The 12,195-nt window shown below is 47.5% G+C and overlaps 1 protein-coding gene across 1 annotated transcript in view; it reads left to right on the plus strand.

Moving 5' to 3' along the window:
- Positions 1 to 11,717, plus strand: part of LOC306913018 (F-box/LRR-repeat protein 7) — a gene marked incomplete at its 3' end in the record, with an annotated part of 47,861 nt that extends 36,144 nt beyond the window's left edge. The window contains exons 3-5 of the mRNA XM_079489515.1: positions 6,341 to 6,621; positions 7,806 to 8,172; positions 10,981 to 11,717. Of these exons, the coding sequence (XP_079345641.1) occupies positions 6,341 to 6,621; positions 7,806 to 8,172; positions 10,981 to 11,717 (1,385 nt within the window). The remainder of the gene's footprint in view (positions 1 to 6,340; positions 6,622 to 7,805; positions 8,173 to 10,980) is intronic.
- Between the last annotated feature and the right edge of the window lie 478 nt (positions 11,718 to 12,195).

Consider the following 12,195-nt stretch of genomic DNA (forward strand, 5'->3'; position numbering starts at 1 on the left):
CAGTCAGAACTGCAGCATCACTCCCAATCTTCCGCCGTAGTCTGAAAACCCACCTTTTCAGACTCCACCATGGCCCATAGCACTTACCCTACCCCCTTAGACAGCACTTTTTAGACTTAGATAGCATTTGATACAGACTTATAGCATGTTATGTAGACAGCACAATAATTGCATTGTATGTAGTCATAGCACTTCATAGTATATATGTACAGCATAGTATAGTATATATGTATAGTTTATATGTACAGTGTCATTATATAGATATGTTCTAGCTACGTTCTTAGCTTACGCATGTTTCTTGATAAATGCTTTTTATATATGTGATGTATTCCCATGCTTTTGTTCTTGCTTAATGTAAGTCGCTCTGGATTAAGAGCGTCTGCTAAATGCCTAAATTGTAAATTGTAATGTTCGACACGGCAACTCGCTCGCTCGGTGGTGTCTCTCTTCGCTCAAGTTCACTTGAGATGGCGCCCCTCCATCCCGGTCTAAAACCTTCATGGGAAAGTCCCTCCATTCATGGCCTGGAAAACTGTGTCGCTAAGTAGACAGGGATAACCATACACAGATTGGCTGGGAGACTAACAGGACACAGGTGGAGAAAACTATAGTAATCACAGGGAGGTGAGACAACACAGGTAACAATAGCAACACCACCACAAAGAAGATATAGTCTTGGGTTTGTACATGTGATATCTAGCAGTGGTTCTCAACCCCCCCCCCCCCCCCCCCCCCCCCCCCAGTGGTCCTTGAGGGGGTTCCAGGTGGTCCCCAGCTAAATGATGGAGTTCATTTTACACTCTCAAGAGTTGATGTTGTTAAACATCTGCATTACTTAATTCACAAGAATTCTGCACAATTAGTAGTAGAGTAGAGTATGTAGAAGAATTGTTTGATTGTGATCAACGTTTGCCCTGTTATCTCTGGAATTGTGGACAAAATCCTATTCAACGACAACAACATATTATAGTTTGTGGTCTGAGAGGCTAAATCACATTAAATGGTGGTCCGTGCTGGCTCAAATACCGAATAAATAATGGGCATTGATATGAATGGTTGAAAACCACAGCATGCCACATATTTCATGTGGAATCCCCAATGGACAGGCCACCCGTGAGACAAGTGACATGACTATATGTCAAATCCAGACCACGGTAAATCATAAACCCCCATAAATGAACGTCCCAAAGTCACAACATCTCCATTAGAATAATTTGAATAAGATGTGTATATACCACTAATTGAATTATGTCTTAATGGGCTAGTATGTGCACCACTGTGTGTGTGTGTGTGTGTGTGTGTGTGTGTGTGTGTGTGTGTGTGTGTGTGTGTGTGTGTGTGCGTGTGCGTGCGTGCGCGCGAGTTTTGAGGTCTCCAGTGAGAGTGAGAGTGTGTAGCTACGCTGTGGACAGCATGACATTCTGAGGACCTTTCCCCCTGAGAGACGGGATGGCTCTGTGGATGTCATCAACAGTGTTGCCAGGTTGTGCGAGAGACACAAGCATGAAAAGAAGCAAACCCCTTGCCCTGTATACTAGCCATAATTCAATCTCCTATTAAAAAAGAAAAATAAATACTACTAGTTATAATAATCTTGAAGAAGATCTTTTGAATATTTATTGAAATATTTATTAATAATAATAATAATTAATAATTATTAATTTTGGGCGTCCTTGACTTGAAAATGTTTGAGGAACATTGGTTTAAATGACATTATGAAACAAGCCCAAATAAGCAAGTCCCCCACCGCCCTCAAAAAAAAAAAAAAAACTTTGCAGGAAAAACAAGCCCAAAATCACTTATAATAACCAGACATGGCAACCGCCTGGCCATCATTCAGCCTATAGGAAGTATAGACTGACCCGCAGCTCTGGAATACACATCTGGCAGGAGGACAGTCTGTAGGCGCGTCACTGCCCGCCTGGCTGTCTGTCTGTCCTAGTGGAGCACAAATCTTCATGACAGACACGGCGCACACTGTCCATTTGTCACACGGACATGTCATACAGAACTAGCCCACAGTCAGCCTGTGAGCAGCACCTGCCAAATCTGCACCGTTGAGGCTGCTTTATTGGTTTTGAGGAAGTCCCAGGGTTCGTCTGTGTCGAATCTCCATCTACAATGTACAGTTATGGTAGAATCTACATTAACTATACATTTTCTACCTATTCAAATGAACACTTATTAAGGTCATCCTAAAACTTTGTCAAAGAAGATACTGATTAGTACATTCCCCGGTTTTCTGCTGTGTGCGCGTGCACGCACGCACGCACGCACGCACGCACGCACGCACGCACGCACGCACGCACACACACACACACACACACACACACACACACACACACACACAACTTTCAGCAGCTATCACAAAGTTTCCCAAGGGAGTTGGGCTGGAACATATTTTTCTGTGATAGTAGACACCTTTATGAACACATTTTTTTTGCAGATTTGCCACAACTTAAGCTAACTTTACCTAACTACTAGTCGCCTACTCGTGGTATAGGCACTATGTGGAAATGTCTATTCTGGCTGCATTGAATGGTCATGATAAGAACTTACTGGTGATTATATACAATAGGTTGGTAACATTCGAAGCGGGTGGAATGGATCATGTTTGCGGGTATCAACCATAAGATTCCCATTCGCTAATACCTATAGTTCTTCACTGATAAGGCATGCAGGCTCCCAGAGTGCCTCAAGGTGACTTCATAGTTGAATACTAGAGCAACTATACTTTCAAAGGCTTAGTTTGGTGGATGATGATGACTATCTGCCCCTGTGAACTCTGGTGGAGTTGATGAGTCTGGACCGAGGGACTGACGGGGGAGACGTTGTGATAGCATCACCGACCGGAGAGACCACTCACTGTCCCCAAAAACCAGGGAGCAAAATCTGATCCAACGCAGACGCGAGGCCCCCGGAGCCGACCCGGGAAGGGATCTCCTCCGTCTCACGCAACAGCGGATTAGGGGGTGATGATGGGATCCATGCAGCCAACGACGCTTCTCACGGTTGCATCTCCCAGACGTGGCGGCAATCAGTGCACACATCTGTCAAGAAAAGGCCTCATTGTTTACAACGAGGGAGAAAAACCTCCGCTGTCTGTCTGTCAGCTCGCACGCCTCGAACCTCCTCCCAGCTTTGATCCCAGACACCTTCCTCTGATGAGGAGGATAGAAGAGGAGGCCCTCCGGATCTCCAAGCATGTGCGAGATTAGATATACACTCACGATTGCACTGCACAGACAGTGTTGATTTTGACGGCAGATTTTGATTTAGTTTAACCCATTTTGACCTGAGATCAGATTCTAAAAATGTCTTCTACATCCTGACAGTTTTCTGAAAAAGCTACGTTTCTATGTCCGTCGTTCTTCGATTTTTAAAAAATAGCAGATCTACAAGTTCATAGCGCGCCACTCGTCTAGTTTTAGTTGACTAAATATAATTTTGTTGACAAAAAAATATTTTTGGTGGGCCTTGATGCCTGATTTTACACGTGGTCGCATGCTGAAAATAGCAGATCTACAAGCTCACAACATGACGCGTTGTGAGCTTGTAGATCTGCTATTTTTTCAGAGCGCAACACCCGAGCGCAACCAACCATAAAATGACTTGCCTTTTAGTTCTACTGGATCGCTCTACTAGTCGCTCCCTATAATGTTTTAGTCTAGTTTTTATTTGTTGACAAAATGGTCAATATATTAGGTCTTAGTCATCACAGCTTAGTTTTTATTTAAGCCTAGTTTTCCTAGCTGTGAAAAAAAGGTAGTCGACAGACATTTTTCGTAATGGTTTTAGATGACGAAATCAACACTTATCCCAAAGCATGCAGGATAATGATGAGATTTATGGAAAACGTATCACTTCATCCATTGAAGAAAGATGGGTGGCTGACTTGCTGTGCCGCGCTATGAACTTGTAGGTCTGCTATTTTCTTTTTATGGTGAAAATGTGGCGCAAATCTTTCAATATATTCTTTCAGAGTGAATGTTTTTAACTCAAATCTTTGCTTCTGGGGGGGGGGGGGGGGGGGTCCCTGGAACCAGTGACGTAGAGTATGTGGGGGCCGGGGGGCCAGGGCCCCCATGAGGAATTGGACCAGGGATCTTGGCCCCCATGAGGAATTGGACCTGAATATATATTCGCCTCGGTTCGTCCCGTTTGTGCCGCATCAGGTCGCGCCCGTTCGCGCAATTCTCGTCTTGCATTGACTTTGTATGTAATCGCGCCGCTCTAACCATCCAAGTCTGGCACCTTAACACGTCTGTTTTCCTCACTGTCCGGGGCGGGGGGTGGTGGGGGGTGGACCGCGTTGCGTGTCCCCTTGTAAACATGCAGATCAGGCATTGAAATGCTAATCTGGGTGCTTAACCTGCCAGGTAGGTAAGGGTATGCATGCATACAGTAGGCTACTGTACTCTGCTTCTTAGGCTACTTGTTCACAATGAAACCACCACCAGCAAGAACACCCTGGCTGGTAGCCTGCCGTTGAAACCTTCCGCCGTCCCAGCGACAAAACACAGAACCTGCCGAGGCGGACAGGACTAGCCTGCAATCATGGCATTTAAACATGCTCTTCTGTTTATAAACTAAACACTGTGACACGTTTAAAAAGTGTTACAAATAAGTGTTTAGAACCTAAACGCTTGAGTTTAGTGTGAATTTGAAACAGGGGGGGGGGGGGGGGGGGGCACTATTCGTCCCTGCCTGGAACAACATATTTTGAGATGGGGGTCGGCGGCCAAATACATAATTCTAGGGGTCCTTGACATGAAATAGTTTGAGAACGACTGAGATAGAAACATGTTTTTTTCAGAAAACTTGTCTAAATGATTTAGAAGGCATTTGTAGAAAAAAAATTATGGGGTCCCCAGTGCATTTTATGATTATTTTGGGTGCAGGGGTCACAGTCTGACAAGTTTGCCAAAACCCTTGTTGTAGAGGAGTGTTTTTTAAAGGGCCATGTACCGCTGGTCTGCCCATGGACTATATGACTCATGGTAGACGTGACATGAACCATTTTACTGACCAGTTGCTATACCTACAGTATCTGTTTCTTTTCTTTCTCTGTCTGTGTGTTTTTTCTGATGCGTCCACAAAAATAGTGACAAATTAAAAATGTCATCTGTGTGCAAGGGCCTTAACAATGACACATAACATTGCTATTCTAACTGTATTCTTATACAGTTAGATACCCCCCCCCCCCCCATCTAGACTGAATGGCAAAACAAGCTTTGGAATTCATTGGAAGTCAGTGACATCACTCAACGGTCCTAAATGTCACATAATGCAGGAGGAGGCAGCAGGATGTTGCGTTTTGGAAAATGGGCGCTTCCAGACTCTGACAAAAATAATCACCTGCACGGAATTTATTGGCAGAAATGGTCCTCGTATGGTCTATGATGGATTTTTATGAAACAAACAATTTGCAGATATACTGTAGAAAGAGGATATAATTCAAGCGTTGCAATCAAATAGGACTTTTCTATGGGCTGTCAAAGAGTAGTTTTTTTCCGGGTACGATGATGTCACTCGCATACCCTCTATTCCAGTGGTTTTCAACCAGGGGTCCGGGGACCACCAGTGAGCCTTGAGGGGCTTCCAGGTGGTCCGGGGACCACCATTGGGCCTTGAGGGGGTTCCAGGTGGTCCGGGGACCACCAGTGGGCCTTGAGGGGCTTCCAGGTGGTCCGGGGACCACCATTGGACCTTGAGGGGGTTCCAGGTGGTCCGGGGACCACCAGTGGGCCTTGAGGGGGTTCCAGGTGGTCCGGGGACCACCAGTGGGCCTTGAGGGGGTTCCAGGTGGTCCCCAGCTAAATGATGGAGAGTTGGTAACCTAATGGACCCTTATAGATCTTTAACTCTTGAGAGCGTAAGATGAAACCAAATGGACCCGCCCGGGTCCATTTGGTTTAATTTCACGCTCTCAAGAGTTACATTATTGTTAACGATCTGCATTACTTAATTCACAAGACGTCTAGACATTTAGAGAGAATGTAGAATCATTTTATTTTGATCAATGTTTGCCTGTTATCTCGAGAATCTCTCCTATACCAACATCTATACAGCATGGAATTGTGGACAAAATCTTGTCCAATGACGACAAAATATTCGTACGTTTTGGGTCTGAGAGGCTAAATCTCATCAAATGGTGGTCCGGACCGTACCGTACCGTACGTGGCTCAAGTGCCGAATAAATAATGGGGCCTTGATATGAAAAGGGGTGAAAAGCACTGCTCTATTCTGTCCCATTGATGAACTCTGTTTCTGTCACTCTCTCTTTCTCTTTCCACCCACTACCCCACTCCACCCCACCCTTCCAAACCAACGCCAACAGGTGTGGACTCCGGCACCCGGACCCTGAGCACCCCCAGCCCCGGGGGCCTCATCCTCCCGCCCAAGTCGTCCTCTCTGTCCTCGCCGCTGTCCCTGTCCAGCAACGGACACGAGACCCACTCGTCCTCCTCGTCCTCGGCGCCCCCCGGCGGGGACACGGTGGCTGTGGTGGTGCACGCCCAGCCGCCCACCACCACCTCCACCCGCTCCACCCGCCACCCGTCCAAGAGCCACCACCAGCACTCCCCCGTGGACCGCCTCCCCGACCACGCCCTCCTGCAGGTACGCTGTTGATTTCGTCGACTAAAAACTGAGAAATGTCAGTCGACTGCCTTTTTTCAATGGCTAAAACTAAAGGAAAATGAAATAAAAACTAAGCTATGATGACTAAGACTCAGTCTAAATGCATTGACAATTTCAACAACAAATAAAAAACTAGAAAGATGCAATTCTGGGGAAAGTGTGGTTGCCTCACCGATGCGTATATATTTTCTACGTCCGAGCATAGACATGGTAACGCCCCGCCTGCCTCTGATTGGCCTACCGACACTGCCGGCCTTACCAGAGTTTCCTCCGAAGTGGAGGATACATGCTGGATAGTCTGCCGCGAGGTTACTCCGTGGTGGGAAATAAATAAATAATACAAGTATGACATTTTTGTAGAAGAGGCAAACTAGTATTGTTACTAGTATTGTTTATGCCGTTGGCTTGTTTATTTGTATACATGTGTAAACTTGAAACATTATTGTACTGTAAAAAGGTCTCTTTTCCCTTGATCTTTATCCTCTTTAGTATAATAGTAGTTTACTATATTAATACATGATAATCAACACTAACACTAACACTTTAATTTAGAACACAGCCAAATCAAATCATAGTGCATACGTGTTCAATCAATTATTCAATCAAAGCAAACGGCACAAACAATACTGTAGCGTGTTGCCATTCTCTTGTACTTGTATTATTTCCCACCACGGAGTACCCTTGCATCTCGGAGGACAGGCAAGACGGGCAGTGTCGGTAGGCCAATCAGAGGCAGTTACGGCCGAACGATACGGACTATCAAAATTCTGACAGTGCTGTTTTAATCGGATAGGTCCAGATATCATGTGTATTTGTGAGATTTGGACAAAATCTGTAGGTGGAGGAGCAAAAAGTGTGTTTTGAAGGGGCGTGGCCTATGTGGTAAGACTCTAGTTTTCACCGGCTGCGCTAATGACTTTGAGGCGGGTCCGTCTAGAGTTTGAATGGACAGGTATCAGTCAAAAGGGAGACATCGAAGAGGAAGGACGGGTGGGGAAGGATCAACATACAGAACGTACAGATGTAGAGTTGCTGGCCGGCTCCATATATGCAGATCCAGTCTTCTCCATGTATGGCTATCCAGGGTTTGATGAGGTCAGTGTCGTGATCTTCATATATGGAGACGGCCGGACTGACTGACATGAGCTGTCCTCCCGCCGCAGGTCTTCTCCCACCTCCCGACCAACCAGCTGTGCCGCTGCGCCCGGGTGTGCCGGCGCTGGTACAACCTGGCTTGGGACCCGCGGCTGTGGAGCACCGTGCGGCTGACGGGTGAGCTCCTCCACGCCGACCGCGCCATCCGCGTGCTCACGCACCGGCTGTGCCAGGACACGCCCAACGTGTGCCTCACCCTGGAGACGGTGGTCATCAACGGGTGCAAGCGGCTGACGGACCGCGGCCTGCACGTGGTGGCCCAGTGCTGCCCGGAGCTGCGGCGCCTGGAGGTGGCCGGCTGCTACAACGTCTCCAACGAGGCCGTGTTCGAGGTGGTGTCTCGCTGCCCCAGCCTGGAGCACCTCAACCTGTCGGGTGAGTGTTTGGCTATTGTGTCGCTGAGAGCGCTGGTTTCTCACAGTGGGGCACCCGTGATTCTGAATTCTCTCTTACTCTCTCTCTCTCTCTCTCTCTCTCTTTCTCTCTCTCTCTCGGTATATGACATTTAGCCTATATATATACACCGGTATTTGTTTATTTTATTGTTTTGAGGTGTCCTCCATCGGCTGTCAGTAGCCTAGTTCTGACAATAAAGATAATGACACCAGCTGACTGTGCTTAATGGTGTCACGGGCACAGACTTTGCCCATCTAGATGTTGTGTTTCTGTTATGTTCTACTTGTTTTGATTCTATGTACTGCTTAGCTAGATGTTGTATTTCTATGTTCTTGTTCTAGTTGTTTTGGTTCTATGTTGTCTTCCCCAGGTGTTTCTCATGCGTAATCAGCCCTCATGTGTATATTAGTCTTGTTCGCCAGTCAGTCATTGTTTGGTGTCAGTTCATCATGTTAGTTTGAGTTCTCTGTCTCTGTTCACCTTTATTAAAACACCCAACCATGGGTTTGATCACCACGTGCCTGGCTGTCCTGCTTCTGGGTCCTCACCTCACCAGAACGTGACAAATGGTTGATAAGAGTGGATGATGGATTGCTTATGTGACGCTGAAAAACAAATATGGCAAATAGTGCAGGGCATGATCATTGATCATACATCTAAATGCACCAAGTCTCTGTGTGTATAGGGCCCATAGCGTGAGTAGGCCTAACAACAATCGGAACATTATGAACGAAATGCTGCACAGATGTACATTGTTGGGAAAATGCCCCCCCCCCCCCCCCCCCCTCCCTTCTCTCTCTCGAAAGCAATTGAATGGACTGGAGTTGTGGGTGTTGAAAAGCCTGTCGGTAGGCTACTTTCAGTTTTTGCGGCGGTGGGCAGGTTATGAAAAAACCTGACCTGCGCATCAGTACTTCCATCTGCAATCTTAACCTCAAAGAGTAATTCTTCTTCCTCGATCCTTCGAATTCTCGGCCGTTTTCTCTTGAAGCTGGTAAAAACATTAGAGGAGCTAAGGGGGGGACGCTCTGCCAGCTTTACACTCCCATGTGGGAGAAGAAAGGCTTTCTTTAGCTGAAAGCAGGACTTTGACTCGACACAACTTAGTAAGAAGACCAGTCTGGTGCTTTCATTAAGGAAGTGACGCACGCACGCACGCACGCACGCACGCACGCGCGCACGCACGCACGCACGCACGCACGCGCACACACACACACACACACACACACACACACACACACACACACAGCGGCACACACAAAAGAAAAAAGAATCACTGACTTTTTGGACTGAACTCTGGTGGCCGAGCAAAGCCCTCCAACCATTAGCGAGAGGAAGTGAGCCTTTTGTTGTAAAAATAGCCTCAAACACTTGTGGCTTTTTTACTTTAAAGGCACAAAATAATGAAATAAAGTATATTTCTTTAACTGGAGAGAAGGATATCCACTGCCAAGGATTTTAGTTTTTTTTTGTCTTCCCCTGAAAACTGACCCGCTTTTGGTTTTCTACCAGCTGTTTGCTCACAGCCTCCATCCAGTTCACTTCAGCACAAGGCAGGCATGTGGCCAAGAAGTGCAGGTTTTTACCCTCTGGCGCCCCCAGGAGGCCCTTTCTGACTTAGCATTCAACACTGAGCACTGTTGCCATGTCTGCTTGTCATGAGCGACTTTGGGCTGGCTTTTCTGTAGGCCTAAAGTCACTGGTGAATATTGGTAGCTAGTTACGAGTTGCGTTCATTTTGGATTAAAGATTGTAGCTAAAGATTTATTATTGTTATTATTTATATCAGTGGTTCTCAAATATTTTCAAGCTATGGACCTCCAAAATAATGATGTATTTGCCCATAACCCCCATCTGAAAATATTTTATGCGGAGCCCTGTACCAGATGTTTTTGAAAATAGCATATTGTAAGTGCTTATGTGGCCTCGTGGCTTCTTTTGGGCTTGTTTTCATAAACCTGGTTGCTTATTTCAAATAACAAAATGTGGCAACACTGATGCTGAGACCAAACACACTATGCTGGGGACAGAATGTTTGTCTTTGTACCGTACACCATGTACAAAAGAGATGGGAAAATCACATTTACTTGCCCTTGTGGTCTCCTGATAGATGTTTTTTCAGGCCAATTTTGAAAGAAACCAGTGTTACACATCCTTTAGTTTAATGGATGGTGTCGGGGCATTCCATTTTGGTGGCAGAGACATCTGTCAGGCATAACAGAATGTCATAAGCCTTTGTTTTCTGGGTTGATTTATTGTACAAATAAACTTAACCACTTTCAAACTAATCTGAGTTAATTACTTCCCAGACATTTTCACCAGCTCTCGCATATAAACGGGACGGGAGCCTGGGCAAAACTGACATCTCTATTTTGAGAAATGTCATTATTGGCAAACATTTCCCCAAATCTTCAAAGAAGCTCTGAAAAAATGATGACAATGCGTCACGGAATTATGAGCTTGCAGATCGGCTATACTGTATTCCCTAGCACAACTAAATATAGAATAGGGCAGTGGTTCTAAAATTCGGGTCTGGGGACCCCCAGGGGTCCTTGGGGAGGTTCCAGGGGGTCCCCAGGAAAATGTGTTAATACAACATCACAATGACGTAAACCGTTGGCCAGCCAAGTCTATGGACTTTAATGTTTGTTTAGGGCACTACATGTTGACGTAAGACATCATGTGGCCCGGGAAAAAAAATACAGTGGGCACCCCTCACTTCACACAAGTGTGATTTATTTCAAAGAACTCAACCAATAAGCTGCTCTTCTCCGCTCTTCCGTCCAGGCTGCTCCAAGGTGACGTGCATCAGCCTGACCCAGGAGGCGTCCCTCCAGCTGTCTCCTCTGCACGGCCAGCAGATCTCAATCCACTACCTGGACATGAGCGACTGCTTCTCGCTGGAGGACGAGGGCCTGCGCACCATCGCCTCGCACTGCCCGCGCCTCACCCACCTCTACCTGCGCCGCTGCCCGCGGCTCACAGACGAGGCGCTGCGCCACCTGGCCCACCACTGCCCCGCCGTGCGCGAGCTCAGCCTCAGCGACTGCCGCCTGGTGGGCGACTTCGGCCTGCGCGAGGTGGCGCGCCTGGAGGGCTGCCTGCGCTACCTGAGCGTGGCGCACTGCGCGCGCATCACCGACGTGGGCGTGCGCTACGTGGCACGCTACTGCCCGCGGCTGCGCTACCTCAACGCGCGCGGCTGCGAGGGCCTGACGGACCACGGCCTGGGCCACCTGGCGCGGAGCTGCCCGCGGCTCCGCTCCCTGGACGTGGGCAAGTGCCCGCTGGTGTCGGACTCCGGCCTGGAGCAGCTGGCGCTGTACTGCCAGGGCCTGCGGCGGCTCAGCCTGCGGGCGTGCGAGAGCGTGTCGGGCCGGGGGCTCCGCGCGCTGGCCGCCAACTGCTGCGAGCTGCAGCTGCTCAACGTGCAGGACTGCGAGGTGTCGCCCGAGGCGCTGCGCTTTGTCCGGCGCCACTGCCGGCGCTGCGTCATCGAGCACACAAACCCCGCCTTCTACTGAGGGGGGAGGGAGAAGGGGAGGGAGGGGGGGGGGGTTCTTATGACAAATGGTTTTCTTTTACGTTCCTGCTATCACGGTGGTTGACTGAGTTACCTACGGGCACTGTTTCCCAAACACAGGGTCGGGACCGGCACCAATTTTTATACGGAAGTCTCCCATTCTCTTTTTCTACATATTTTTTTTTATATATTTCAACGGATTGAGATTGAACAAACCAACAAACAAATCTTAAGAAATTTCATAAATGAAAATTATGATAATTAAGAAGTAGTGGAAATAGCTGATCTACAAGCTCGCCGCACCGTGCTGTGCACTTGTAGATCTGCTATTTTCACTAGCTTGGGTCCCGGACAAACGTCTAATGTCTCTTTTGGGTCTCGACCTGGTTTGGGAACCACAGACCTACAGGGTTAAGATGCCAGGACTTGGTGGAAACTGGTGTGCAATATTGGCAAAAATTGCACAGTAAAGTCCTTTA

This window comes from Electrona antarctica (genome assembly GCF_951216825.1).
Source record: "Electrona antarctica genome assembly, chromosome: 20".
Lineage (NCBI taxonomy): Eukaryota > Metazoa > Chordata > Actinopteri > Myctophiformes > Myctophidae > Electrona > Electrona antarctica.